The following is a 15,075-nucleotide window of genomic DNA, read 5'->3' on the forward strand; positions in this document are numbered from 1 at the left end:
GTTCAGAGCATCAGCATTCCTCATCACAGGCGGAAAACACAGCATCTTTAATTGGAGACCTCTGAGTTGGCCGTACATGGAAATGCCAGGAGAATTCGGCGGTCCACTTGCCACAGGCATGTGAGGTTGTGGGAGGCTGGGACCGCAATCTCCTATCTTCCGACTACTACATGTGTTACACATTAGGGGATGTTTTTGGCCTCTGATTTTAATTTGTTGGTGACAGGATCTATATTTTGCAAAGGAAAGAATTGTCTAGGCTAACCTTCTTTACCATAATCATTTGATTAGATGGTTGTTTTCCATGCCCATCTAAGTAAGATGCAGACACTGTGGGTGCCGGGGATTCTGTGTAAGCCAGGGGTTAACAAAGGAGCCTGTTCCTCATTAGTGGGAAAGATGTCCTTTGGAAGCGAGCCCGTGAACACGCTCAGCAGTGGGGCAAAGGTACCAGCTGGCCCAGTGACTTAAAACCATCACTGCCTGTGACCATCAGCACAATCTGCAAACGCCTTTCCAAGATGTGGTGCCGCGCGGGCCACGCAGTGATCTGGGACCCACGGTCGGGCTGTCTGAGAGTCCTGGACAGTGGAGCCTCTGCCTCAGGATAGAAAGCAGAGGGCTCTCACATCTTTGAGGGGCATCCACCTTCAAGCCAGCCTTGGAAAATTCCTTTTATAGAATTATTTCACCACCCTCCTTTTTTGTTATCTAAGTGGCCAATGACAAAAATTCTCAGGACTTCAAAGTGAAAACCCAACGTTCATGTCTGCCTGGAGTTTCGCCCATCAGAGAAAGTGTCAGTGTTCCGTGAACTGGAAACTGTGTATACTGGAGTTGGTTCCCCTCATTAATCCAGCCGGCTGGTGCATTGACGGAGGTTATGAAGTCAAAGACAAGGGTTTCTCTGTGTAGCCCTGGCTGCCCTGGAACTCACCCTGTAGACCAAGGTATCCTCAAACTCATAGAGATCCGCCTCCCTCTGCCTTCTGAGTGCTGGGATAAAGATGTGGACTACCACCACGGGGCTAGCGGCGGCCACCTTTCCACGGTGTAATTTGTGTGTAGTTACCATTGCTCCTTGCTATCTGGCCCACCACACTTTTTTTAGCCATCTTTTAAATTTGTTATTTGTGTCTCAATCCTGTGAGCACCCCTCAGTTTACATTCTTTTCAATCCACTTCGGAGTTCTGTTTTCCTCCCTGCACTTAATTTATATCCCCCTTCCTCTTGGCTCACCAACCCTCTGCATTTCTGAACATTCTTTGCCAGAATGCTGAAGCCTTTACTTCAGGCAGATTTCATGAACACCCAAGAAGCCAAGACCACTGTTTGCAAGAAAAACTGACACGTGTTCTTTTGAGTCCAGTTGCTTGTGGTAGGAGCTGAGGTGTAGGAAACAAGATGGACCTAAGGTGGGTGAGCGTTGCCAAGGGTGCTCGCTTGACTGACGAAGAGGTGTGGGTGCTCCCTTGACTGACGAAGAGGTGTGGGTGCTCCCTTGACTGACGAAGAGGTGTGGGTGCTCCCTTGACTGAGGAGAAGGTGTGGATGCTCCCTTGACTGAGGAGAAGGTGTGGGTGCTCTCTTGACTGAGGAGAAGGTGTGGGTGCTCCCTTGACTGACGAAGAGGTGTGGGTGCTCCCTTGACTGAGGAGAAGGTGTGGGTGCTCCCTTGACTGAGGAGAAGGTGTGGGTGCTCCCTTGACTGAGGAGAAGGTGTGGGTGCTCTCTTGACTGACGAGAAGGTGTGGGTGCTCTCTTGACTGACGAGAAGGTGTGGGTGCTCTCTTGACTGACGAGAAGGTGTGGGTGCAAACTGTGCTATAGTGTGGGTGGAGAAAATTGATGAAAAGTCAAACTCAGAGGGAATGGCAGGCGGCTGTTCCCCAGAGGACATATTTGTGCTTGTCATCTGTTTCTGTAGTGACCTCAGAAGAGATCATTCTTCCTAGGTTCTGAATGATGGATTCCTAGTTAGAGGAGACAAGGGAACCAAAGCTTATTGGAGAATTTTATCACACCCCAAGCTCTTTTTTTGTGTTATGAAAACCCAAAAGCCCTTGGTCTGAGTAGGGAGGGAATAGAGCATCTGAAAGTTTGCACACTCTTGGTACCCAACCAGGACCTTTCTGCCACCCTGCAGTATTGGTAATTACTAAAACCATGAGTTTTGCAGAAGATAGTTTATTCCCCGGGCAGCCAGTCTCCAATCCCTCTCTCTAAGGATGTGGTTCAAGAGTGTTTATTGGACCAAACAGAAGAAAAATAAAGGTGGTTTGAGATGTAGGGAAACCACACACGGAAGTGACAGCATTTGTGGCCCACACATGTGTAAACCTGTGTCTGATCCTCCATGGGAGGCCTGTCTAGAAACTATCCTTGGCTGGGTCTGCTGGCTGATGTCAGAGGTGCCACAGCTGACCCAGGGCACACGTGAAGAGGTTGGTGTTAGTGTTGAACCAATTAAGACTATCTCCAAGTCACTCTTACAAAACAAAACAACCAGCTACAGCCCTTGAAACAACCCTTGTGGGCGACCCTCACCAAGGTATTTACAGAGTATGGGGGTTCTGTGCAGCGTGGGGTCTTGTTTCTGTATCACTGACTTAAGTCACATCTAAAAGCAATAGGAGAACCAGTGACAGTCAGAGAATCCACAGGGTGAAGTTAGGGTTTCTCTGAGCTTCTGAAGAAGGCTTGTGCTCTTTGGGTTTTTAAATCCTCCTTTCTTTTGAAGCAGGTTCTTGTTATGTTGCCCAGGCTGGTCTAGAGCTTCTGGACTCTAGCCATCCCCCTGGTCCAGCCTCTCAAGGAGAGTGATGGGCGCCGTTCTCTCTCCCTGCTCCCTCTAGACTTTAAACTTTAGGGTTGGAACATTTTGTAAGAAGGAGAAATGAGAACCTTATTAATTTGCTAATAAGGATTTGGTTACACACTTTGTTTGCCCACTATTAACTTGCTGCATCTTAGAGAGAAAGCCATCTCTTGTCCTGGTTTGTCAAACCATTCTGTAACATGGAAACCCCTACCACTCTTCACACGGCTACACCCTAGCTTTGATAATAATAGAGGAAAACATAGAAATCCCCAGGATGCAGTGAGTTACATGCCGGGCTGTAAAGAATGCAGCCAGGTCCTCATGATACAATTAATAAGCTGTGTTGATGCTGTGGCCAACCTGTTTTGCACGTGTTGACTGAGTCCTCTTCTTGTGCTAGGCAACAATGTCATGAGGACCATCCACGGGGTGGGAGAGATGATGACCCAGATGGTGCTCAGCAGGGGCTCCATCTTCCCAGTGAGTGTGCCCGATGCACAGCCCAGCGTTCACCTCAGCAAGCAGGCGAGCCCCGGCGAGCAGGAGGATGTGACCGTGATGGACACCAAGCTGAAGGTCATTGAGATTTTACAGGTGTGTCCTGTGGATTGACATTGTGTGTTGTCTGTGTGTGTCTATGTGTGTGGTGTCTGTGTGTGTCTGTGTGTCTGTCTCTGTGTGTATGTCTGTGTTGTGTGTGTGTCTGTACTACAGGCTCACACAGAACTTGTGGCCATCCTCCTGCCTTAGCTTTCTGGTTGCTGAGATTCCAGATGCTAGGCACTATATCTGGTTTCACTGTGTAATTGCTGTGATGTGATTCTGAAAAGCTACTGCTCCCATCTTATTATTGTTTTGAAGTGAAGAACAGAGCTGACAATAAATGCTGCTTTGCACACTCACCTTGCTCTTTGTCCTTGGAATGCACTAGTGACATCTAGCAGTTGTGGAGTGCATTGAGAGTGATAAAGTCACTTTCCCGTGTGTTTATTACCAGCTGGTATTGACCTTGATTGAATATTTTCTTCATTTGAGAAAGATTTTTAAAGCAGGCATGTTTATGATGAAATGTAATAAATAAAATCATTTTCTGTTTTTCAATTGCTTGAAACATATTTGTGAATTGCATGTGTTTAAATTTCCTGTTGTTACAGGAAGTGACATATTTGGTACACTCCTGTAATTCTAGCACTCAGGAGGCCGAGGCAGGGGGTTTTCTGTGAGTTCTGGGCAACAAAGGAAGACCCTGCTTCACTGCCCCCCTAATCATTATTAACAAACTTGTTAATTGTTGATTTTATTACTTTGCACAATTACCCCTCTTTGTGTTTCTAAGAGGCTGGGGATTCCCCCCCCCCCCCTGAATTAGCCAAGTCTAACTTCAATTTAATGAGCTCAGTTATTCCATGCGCCAGATCCCCCCGCTATGATTTCTAGCATCTTCATCTGGGGTCAGTCTGGGAAGCAGGCGTAAGGTACCGTTGTTATAGCATTTATTCCAGACGCAGAGGATGGAGCTTGTAGCTTAAGAATGTGGACAGAGTTTCCCAAATCTTTCGTCATCTTCTAATGTAGACGGAGCTACCAGAAGTGGGCCAGCAGTCCTGGAAGGCTCTGTGCAGTTTTCATTCCAAGTAATTAGATTTATAATCATAAAACATTTCCCAGTTCCTCCAGAGTTCCCAAAGGCCGAGTCCTAAGAAATGTTGGCAGGCTTCCCCACCCTGCACTCATGGCCTTAAAAATTCATGCCATGTTCTTAGCCTGAAGCTGAGAAAGGGACTGGAGGAGCCCCCAGGTCAGCCTCACCCCTGCAGCACGAGGAATGACCACTGACGCATGTGACCCGCTGTCAACTCTGGTTTCAGCAATGGTGCTGCTCACAGAGACATTGGGGGGTGGTGCTGTGTGGCTGCTCAGCACCTGATGAGTTTTCCCTGAACCCCTTTCGGTGTCTGACTGCTCACCTAGGATCTTCCCGTTCCTGCTACCACCTACCACCTTCTCAGAGCATCCCTTCAACAAATCCTTGGTGTCTGCAGTCACCCGCGGCTGCTGGCTCTCTGCCTCCCCATTGACCTCATTTGAGAACATGGTTTTATTCTCACCTTCTGACTTTACTCACTCTCTCTGCCTTTACAAATGTCTTTAAATTTATTTTTATTTTTTTTTAAGGCAAGGTTTGTTCTGAAGCCCTGACTGGTCCAGAGCTCTCTATGTAACTTAGGCTGCTCTTGAACTCATGGGAATCCTCCTGCCTCAGCTCCCCAAGTGCTGAGGATGCCGGGACTATAGGTGTGAGCCACTATGCCCAGCCTTTTCTCTGCTTTTTTGCCATCGGCTTCTTTATCTCACGCCGTATCTGCATCTTCATAGCTAGACACGTTAGAGGCGCAAGGCTGTGAAGTGAGAGTCTGTGAGCTCCAGTGGAGCTGAGTGCCCGTGGAGCCATAAACAGTGCCATACGCACGTTCAGTGTCCTGAGACCTTGCTCTCATGTTGCAGAGGAGAGAATCAAGGAACAGTGGACTCTGAAGAAGCATGAGAAGCAACAGGACATTGTGTGTGACCCAGTGATCGTGGGACAGAGTCTGAGCACTGAGAGGGGGTGGGCCCTGGGGAGGAAGGAGGGCCGTGGAAACAGACAGAAACAATGAGGGCTCCTGAGAACACAGAAGCCAGCTTTTCTAATAAAGCCAGGGCAACCTTAGAGACTACAGGACACTGGTAATAGCTGTGCTCAGAAGATCGGGCTTATCCCCGACCAGTGGCCAGGCGCACCCCTCCTGTGGCCTCTGATACCATGGCTCAGCCCTGCTCGCCAGTGGGGCTGGACCAACTCCACTGCAGTTGAAGTTCGAGCCTTTCCATGCACAAAAGCAGCTCCAGGATTTTCCTCTCGGCACAGGAAACTGCAGTGTGTCTGGGATCCTATCAGCATCACCTCCTCGGACCCACAAGGCATCCCTGTGGAATATTCAGAGAACAATTGTGGGATGCCAGATGTCCTTATTTCTGGAACTCAGTATAGACAGGGTGTGGTGTGATCCAAGCTCTTGGGAGGAGGAACAGGAGTTCAAGGATATCCTCTGCTACAAGGGAGTTTGATGCCAACCTGGGCTACAGGATACCCTGACTCAAAAACCAACCAGTCAACACAACTAGCCCACCAACCAGCCAACCAACCAATCAACCAGTCAACCAGCCAACCAACCACCAATCAAACAAACAAAGGAAATAATCACAATTGATTAATTATTAATTACTGTGGGCTGTCATTAATTCTGATTAACGAAAACATATCCCTTTCCCCTCATCTTAAAGCTGACAAAACAGGTAAACAAGCGAGGGTTTATAGTTTTACTATAAGGTCTCTGATTGTTCGATTGGAAGACTGACAGCACGTGGTTGGTGTGTGTCGTGGGTTTGTATTAAACATCCATTATGTGTGTATGAGGGCACACGACCACATGTTCACTGTGGAGGTCAGAGGACAACTTTGCGGAGCTGGTTCCTTCCTTCCATCTTAATGTGAGTTTCTGGGGGGTGGAGACCCGGGTTCCCGGGCTTTTCTTGGCAAGGCTTTACCCACTGAGACATTTCCCCAGCCTGTGACTTGTGTGTTAGCGCTGTGCGGATGGCTGTGCATCTTAGCCGAATGGTTGTAACTAAGTGTGCCGTGTTGCTCCTTCCAGTTCATCCTGAGCGTCAGACTGGACTACCTAAAATACCCGGATCGCCTACATCTCTCCGTATACAAGAAGGAGTTTGGGGGAGAACAATGACAACGGGGAACTCTCTGCCAACAACTCCCCAGACACACTGCTGCCGTCAGGTATCTCGGGGACAGTGCTTATCATTTGCATTCTGTATTTCTCTTAGATGGATCTTAAATATACTTTTATTCCTTGGAAAATTTTGTGTATTTATACAAGTTATTTCGTGTACCCACCCAGCACTGTTTCCCTCCAGGCCCTTCCTTCCCCACACCTTGCCTCCCTCTCCAGTTTCATTCCTTGTTTTTTATTGTTATTGACAACCCTGTGTTCTGCATGTGGTGCTGCTTTTATTGGCTAATGAATAAGCTGTTTCAGTCAGTGGCTTAGCAGGAGTAAAAGCCAAGCAGAAAATCTGCATTACCCATTACCCACAGCAAAAGAACTTCCTCTGACCAGAATGGAGAGCACACGGATCTCGCATATAAACAAAATGTTTGGGGATGCTTTCTGGAAGCACAGGCATTTAGTAAACAACGTAGATTCCACTAAAGGGCCTGTGATCTCTCCAGTCGGGGCTTTTCAGTGGCATTAATCCCTCCTGTTAGCCAGCCTCATATCCAATAAAAAGTGGACTGGTTGCTCCTATAACCACCATGGCACTATGTGTCAGTGGGGCACAATTATCTTGCCAGCATGTCCAGTATGGAAATATGCATGCGTCCAGCACCAGTGAGACCTGAAGTATTCCCTCCTCCAGTTGCCTGCCTCGCACCTTTTGGCTCTCTGTAAGCTGTCCAGAAGAAGGAGAGCTCCCTGCTCTGTTGAGTTGGGTTTCTGTCTTGAATCCAAACTGAGTGGTGTGTTCAGAATTGGGGTCAGTTTTGGGGGCATCCAGAACAGACCATAGCCTGTGTTGTTCCAGGGTGCCCCTGGGGCCATCTCTGATGGATCAATAACGCACAGAAAGGATATTCTGTTTTCTATACTGAGATTGTAATTTAATAACCTGTATTTTCTAGAAGGGAGCACTGTCTACTTCTTTTCAAATTCCATGTGTGCACATGGTATGTACATATATTGTATATATGTGGGCATGTGTGTAATATGTGTAGGCATGTGTGTGGTATATATATATGTATGCTTATATATACATATGCATATATGCCTGTGTATGTAGGCATGGATGTGCATATGTATGTGTGTATACATGTATATAAAAATATGTGTATGCATACACACACATATATGCACGTGTATATATACACATGTATATGTGTGTTTTGTGTATGTATGTACTATATATATTTAATAGCTTACAAAATAATGGATTGCCATAGGCTTCTTTTGTGATTTTTGCTTTTTGCATCTGCTTTAAAGACCCTTTTCATTTATATCTTAAAAAAAATACTATCTGGGCAGTGGTGGCACATGCCTTTAGTCTGAGCTCTTGGGAGTCAGAGGCAGGCAGATAGATCTCTGTGAGTTCAAGGTCAGCTTGGTTACAAGTAAGTTCCAGTACAGCCAGAGATACACCGAGAAACCCTGTTTTGAAAAACAAAAAAAAAGGTATCTCTTTGTCAGAGATGACAATCTCTAACCAGTTGAGATTGAAAAGAGAGCAGTGGAAAGATGGAGAAATTTTCTCTGTCTTTAGGCACTGTGTCCAGCTCATTCCTGTCCCTAGATGCACTTCAGTAATGGAAGGGACAGCAAGGGGCGGGGCGTGAGCTGACTGGTCACATGTCTCCACAGTCAGGAAGCAGGGAAAGTTGACCGCTGTGCTCATCACTCACTTTCTTCCCTTCTAGGACGGACCCCAGCCTGTGGGGGTGGTGCCCCCCCCCCCACATTCCGGGGGATCTTCCCCTTCAGTGAAACCGTCCTGGAATCATCCTCACAAGCACAAGCCAGGGGTGGTGTTTCCATGGTGATTCTAAATTCAGGGCAGGTTGACAGTGAGGGCTGCCGCAGTCCTCAAGTCCCGAACCCCCGAGACTGGTTCAGCTGCAGAGTCTGAATCTTCTGCACATTGTGTTCTTTCTGGTGGAAATCTGAGAACAGTGTCCACGCCTGGATCAAAGGGCAGCACGGAGGGCTTGCAGGCTGAAGGGCAGTGGTTTGTGGGGAAGCCACGCTAGCCAGACAACAAAGAGGAGAGCTCCCCCAAGGGCTCGCCTGTTGCTACCGGAGCTTTGGTGTCTTGCTTTGGAATCCTGTCTTAAAAATTATAGTGTTTTCTGAGACTTGGAACATAACCTGAAAGAACATAAAAAATGGCTGTAAAAATTTCGAGGCCATAGACAGGGCTTTGTGAAGACTAAGAATTATTAGACTCACCTTTTTACTGATTGGGCCAGGTCAGTCCCTGGTTGGCTATAAACTACATCTTAGGAATGCAGACAGTCAGTTAGGCAAAGCTCTTCTGAGGGCCAGCAGTTTGTGTAGATAGGAAACCTCTGGACAGTGTGAGGGAGCTGCTTCTCCTGTAGCCATCAGATCAAGTGGGACAAGACAGTCCCTGTAATGAGGATGGGACAAGACCAGCTGCCCCACCCCCACCTCTGACCTGCAGGCAAACCTTCCCTGCAGACAGCAGCCACATCTGCCCAGGCGAGGAGCTGCTCCTGGCACCCCTGCAACATTGCAGCTTCTCAGAAGTGCTGTACCCCAAAGGGCTGTTTCCAGGAACGATCAGGCAGAAGCAGAAGTCATGCTGGCGGCTGCATTGACAGAAACATAACAGTTATTGACTCCCAGAAGCCGACTTCTGGAACCATGAGCTCTGAGTGTCAGTAAAGTACCCAAGCAAAAGTTAAAGGCTCCAGAAAAATGCTCTTTTTTGCTGGAGTCGATCTCTCCTCTCTCTCTCCTCGTCTCTCCTCTCTCTCTCTCTCTCTCTCTGTGTATGTGTGGTGTGTGTGTGTGTGTGTGTATGAGAGAGAGAGAGAGATAGAGAGAGAGAGAGAGACCCTTTCTGGAGAGAATTAGGATTTTCTCCCCTCTGTTTCATATCTTTCTCTTCATGCTTTAGAGATGAATAGGTTTTCATCTCTATGAAACATCTCATTTCTATTTTTTCATCTGACTTGCTGTAAAAGTATCTTCAAAATGGTGGTGGCAGGACCTGGTGAGGACTCATGGTTGGGGGGGGGGCTCACATGAGAAAATGACTCCATTCTACAAGAAAAAGAGAAGGGGTCTCAAATGTAGAAAGGTCACATTGATGGGAACCACAGTGACAGGGATCTTTACATGGATTCTATTATTTTTTAATAAGTGTTTTCCCTTGGGTCTGGAGAGATTGCTCATCCATTAAGAGCACTAGCTGATCCCGAAGCAGTCTGGTGAGATTCCCAACACCCACATGGTGGCTCACAACAACAGTACATGAGTCTAGACCCAGGGCATCTGACGCTCTCTCCTGGCCTCTGTGGATACTGCACACAGGTGCTGCACAGACATGCCTGCAGGGCAAAGCAGCCATATACATGAAACAAAAATAAAGGGGGAAAAACTGCTCTTCTATGGCCATCACTATTGCAACGTTTGTGTGTTTTTATGTAGGGATACACATATGTTATTTTGACATATCAACTGCACATGTGCACACACTTATAAGAACACCTTCGTAAAGATGGCCCGCTGATCTTTTAGTACATTTGATGGCAGCCATATAGCATAGTACAAGTATGTAAGTGCAGCTGATATTAAAGTTTAAAGAGGGAGATGGGATGTTTGTGTCGAATACACACATACACGTACAGAAATTTCCCCATGTTAGGATGTTCCATGTTGTTCCAGTTTGTTCTTCTGCTGCGGTGACAAAACACTCCAGGAAAGAGCAGTTTAGGGGGAGAAATGGGTTTGTTTCGGTCTGTATTTCCAGGTTATTTCATCATGTCAGGGAAGTCACAGAACACGCTCTTGAGAGAATCGCGTTCACACCCAGGGATGAGAGGAAGTCAGTGCACACATGCTCACTTGCTTGTGCTCATTTTGACCTCTGTACAATTCAGGACCTAGGTAATACATACCTAGGGAATGATGCACCCATGGAGGGCTGGATCTTCTCACATCAATGAACATTAGTGATCAAGACAGCCCCCCCCCAATATCCCCCGTGTTAACCCAATATAGAGTCTTCCTGGGTGATGGGTCAAGTTTGACAAAGTACAATCACTCTGATAACATGGAACTGTATTGAAATGTTTCTGAACTATTAACATTCAGTGTCATAAAAAGTATTAAAAATAAAATATCTTCAAGTAAGTGGATATGAACATGCTTAAAACCAAATGAAGACTTTCCCTGTGTGTCTCCACAGCGATCGTTCCTGACAGCGACGAGATTCGGCTCAGGCAGAAACGATGTTTGCCGGAAGGTACTGTAACGAGTCTTTGGTCTTACATGTGAATTGTCCTTACCTAGAAGTTGATCCATAGTTTTATCATTCATATTTTACATGTCTAAATACCTCCAATTGATGCTAGCATAATTTCCTTGCCAGAAGGAGGCTTGGAATTTACTTTAGAGGAAGAGCACGACCTTAAGTCACCTTAAAAAAATGGGAGGCCCAGCAATGGTGGCACACACCTTTAATCCCCAGCACTCAAGAGGGCAGGAGGCAGGTGGATCTCTGTGAGTTCAAGGGCCAGCCTGGTCTACAGTGTGAATTTCAGGACACCAGAGATACACAGAGAAACGCTGTCCCAAAAGAAAAAAGGGAGAAAAGCGAGATCCACATATTTAACTTTCTCAGAATTCTTAGCTTTTCTCTCCTTAGATGATGGCAGCGTACAGGTACCCCGTTAGCCCCTGGGGTAGAGGAACGTTGTGGTATCTCGTAACACACTGCATCCCAGAGTCTTCTATATGCTGGGGCCAAGAAAGTAGCGTCTTTTGATGCTGTCCTTAACTTATGCATGAGAAATCAGATATTTCACATCAATTTGAAGAGTCCCTGGTGGAAGAAAGAAAGGTGCCCATGGCATGACCACTCTCCTTTGCTGCAGCATCCCGGGCATGTATTATTGTTAAGTTTATTTTTCAGAAATGAAATGACAGCAATCAGAATGAGAAAGTAAATCTCAGCTAGAATTACTGAGATTCATTTTTATTACAGACCTCAGGTAATTAGAGGAGATAAAAGTATCCACACTGAGCTCCCTCCTGCCACTTTTTTCTTTGAAAGGGCAAGAAGAATTAAGGACTAAGTATAGACAGTACCCACACGTTTGTTTCCTGGCTGCCCAGACTCAAATAATCACACAGAAACTGTTTGGCCAATAGCTCAGACATATTCCTAGCTGGCTCTTACATCTTAAATTAACCCACTTCTATTAGTCTATGTATCACTACATGGTATCTCATTTTCTACATGTCTTGTTTCCTTGGCAGCTGGCTGGTGTCTGCTTGACTCACCTACTCTCTCTCTCTCTCTCTCTCTCTCTCTCTCTCTCTCTCTATATATATATATATATATATATATATATATATATCTCCCTGTTCAAATTGTCTCACCTGGCTTACTCTGATAAGTCATAGGCGATGCAGCTTTATTCATCAGCCAATATACAGAAGGACATCCCACATCAAATTAATGAGCTGCAAGATCCATAATTTCTTTTTCTAAGATCCATAATTTCATGCTAGTGTGGGCAACATAGTAAGAATCGTCTAGGGGAGGAGGGACCAAGAGAAAGGAGGTAGGGATGGAGGAGGGAAGGGAGGACAGAGCCCTAGAAGATTTTCATTTAGTGAAAATTTGATATAGCCCTGATTTCCTGTTGAAAAGTATTTATTATTCTGAGGAAGAAAGATCAAGCCAGTCTATGATTTTATCTTAAAACTCAGACATGAGCTGCACTTTGGCCAACGATGATGGAGGAGGGTCATCTGTATAGCTGTTGTTTCATTGGTTAATTAATAAATAAAACTGCTTGCCTATAGGTCAGAACATAGATAGGCAGAGTAGACAGAACAAAATTGTGGAAGAAGAGAAAGCAGAGTCAGGCAGACGCTTCAGGCAGTCGCCATAGGCAGTCGCCATGCCTCTCCTCTCTGAGTCGGACACAGTTAAGATCTCTTCTGGTAAGCCACCACCTTGTGGTGCTATACAGATTATTAATTGGGTTTGAACGTCAAGATGTGAGAACTAGCCAATAAGAGGCTGAAACTAATGGGCCAAGCATGTTGAAATAAATACAGTTTCCGTGTATTATTTTCGGGTATAAAGCTAGCCGGGTGGCGGGACGCAGCCCCGCCACTCCATCAACACAACCATACAACGACAGCTCCAGGTGATAGATCGATGATGATAGGATCGTGTCCTATCAAATGGCAGGGACTGGAAAGTTCCAGGAGGGCGAGTGACCTCACAGCCATCCCAGTCATCAGACTGCCGTGTGTTAGAGAGGTGTCTGTGAAGGGACCCTGTGGGAAGCACCACACGCCAATCGTGCCCGTGCAATGGCATCGTGCAGTCACAGGTAGAATGTAATGCTTGAGGTGATTGTTACTTGCTTATGCATTGATATGCTTTTAACCATTCTTTCAATGTATGTGTGAGTGTGTAAGTGTGTGTGAGTGCATGTGTGTGAGCCTGTAAGTGTGTATGAGTACATTGTGTGAGTGTGTGTGAGTGCATGTGTGTGTGTACCTGTGTGCATGTGTGAGCGTGTGTGAGCATGTGGTAAGAGAGTGTGCGTGTGAGGTAGGTTTAACTGTATGTATTATGTAAGTACATGTATGTGTGTGTGTGTGGTATGTGCTAGAATGTGTGCGTGCATGTGTGAGTGTGGTGTGATCAGTAGCAGCTCATGCCTCTTGTCTCCCGATTTGCATCCTTTCTCTTGGGCGTCATTTAACCTTACACTGCTTTGTTTGTCATGATCCGGGGAATCAGTGCATTATTATCTGACTGCTATCTATGTATCTGCCATCTATTTAGAGTATATATATACTCCTATCATGTTAACACCATCTGTGTATCTGCTATCATCGTATGTATGCTTATGTATCATGTCTATTAAACACTTATCTATAGTGTATGCATCTATGGCTTCTCTCATGTACCATATACCTGTGTTCTATGTGTCAGTCCATTTGTATATGCGTCTCTGTGTGTCTGTGTCCTATGTATCTGTCACCTCTCCATCTGTCTCTCATCATATCTGTCCTTCTATCTACCTACCTATGTAACCCACACTATTAATACCCAGGTGTGTGAGAGGTATGTAGTTTGCATAGGGGCTCTCTAGAAAGCTTACCCAATCACAGAGTCATCTAAGGATTGCTTCCCGGGTACAGCCCATCAGCAAGAGCACATGCCTTCGAGAGACCTTTCAAACCCAGTGGACTCTGTTCCCAGGCCCGCTGTGCCACCAGACACACAGAGCCCCAGTGTTGAGGGCTGTGTGTCTGTGACTGTCCCTCCCCACTTGCCATGTGGTGATCTCTTGGGCTCTGGGCCGCTGGTCAACACCGTCAATCATACTTTCTCAGAAAGGGGAGGAGACGAGTGAAGGGACTAGGAGGACAAAAGGACAGCAGGGATGTGAACTAACAATGAGCTGTGTCTGCAAAAACGGTCATGATGAAACCCATTATTTTATATGCTAAATAACAATTAATGAAGAGTGATCTAGGGATCGCTCAAGTGCTTGTTTTTCAGTGTGTTGGTGATTAACTCTTGAGATTGGCTGAGGAGCCATCTTTGTCATTGTTCCCACATCAGTTATATAAGATCAAGAAGTAGAAATGTTCTCCTCTTCATTTCGCTTTTGGGGAAAACAAGGGGTTTAAGTTTAAAAAAACAGATATAATTTAAATATCACACACACACACACACACACACACACACACAACATATATCATGTGATGTGTTATTTTAGAATTTCTTTTGGTTTTATAGAAAGGAGAAAACCCCAGTTCAGCTTGATGACGAAGGAGGCAGGACGTTCTTACGCGTCCTCATCCACCTGATCATGCACGACTACCCTCCGCTGCTGTCGGGAGCCCTGCAGCTGCTCTTCAAGCACTTCAGCAGCAGAGAGCGGAGGTGTTGCAGGCCTTTAAACAGGTGAGCGGGGGGCGGGTCCAGTCCCCTGTGGTGGGATCCACCCTGTCCTGTGCTGGGATTCATCCTGCCCCCTGTGATGGGATCACTCTTGTCCCCCGTGATGTTTGGATTTCACATTAATCTCGCAGTGATTACCTGCATGTTTGTATCTCACTGTTGTTTTGTGTTTAATGGAGACTGGGCCTGTATTAGGAAGCTTCGTGAGAAGGTGCTAACAGATATGAAAGAGTCAAATAGTAACCATTTAGATGAACATGTTTTACATGTATGTGCCATGTAGTATGTATAAATTAAAAAAACTGTAATGGTTTCTCAAGCTATGAAAATGCTCTTTATACTAGCAAATGTATATCATAGCATTAGTATTTCTTACATGGGTTTTTATGTTTTGATTTTTATACATACGTGTATAGAAAACCTCAGAAAGATGAACTTTAACCATGATATTAGAAAT

The 15,075-nt window shown here is 45.9% G+C and overlaps 1 protein-coding gene across 1 annotated transcript in view; it reads left to right on the top strand.

The window, feature by feature from the left end:
• Itpr2 (inositol 1,4,5-trisphosphate receptor type 2) overlaps positions 1-15,075 on the top strand; it is a 391,594-nt gene that overhangs the window by 139,582 nt on the left and 236,937 nt on the right. Inside the window, 7 exon segments of the mRNA XM_038317812.2 lie at positions 3,223-3,416; positions 6,518-6,592; positions 6,594-6,657; positions 10,866-10,889; positions 10,892-10,922; positions 14,454-14,586; positions 14,589-14,621. Coding sequence (XP_038173740.1) covers positions 3,223-3,416; positions 6,518-6,592; positions 6,594-6,657; positions 10,866-10,889; positions 10,892-10,922; positions 14,454-14,586; positions 14,589-14,621 — 554 coding nt within the window.

The sequence above is a fragment of the Arvicola amphibius genome, chromosome 2 (assembly GCF_903992535.2).
Source record: "Arvicola amphibius chromosome 2, mArvAmp1.2, whole genome shotgun sequence".
NCBI lineage: Eukaryota > Metazoa > Chordata > Mammalia > Rodentia > Cricetidae > Arvicola > Arvicola amphibius.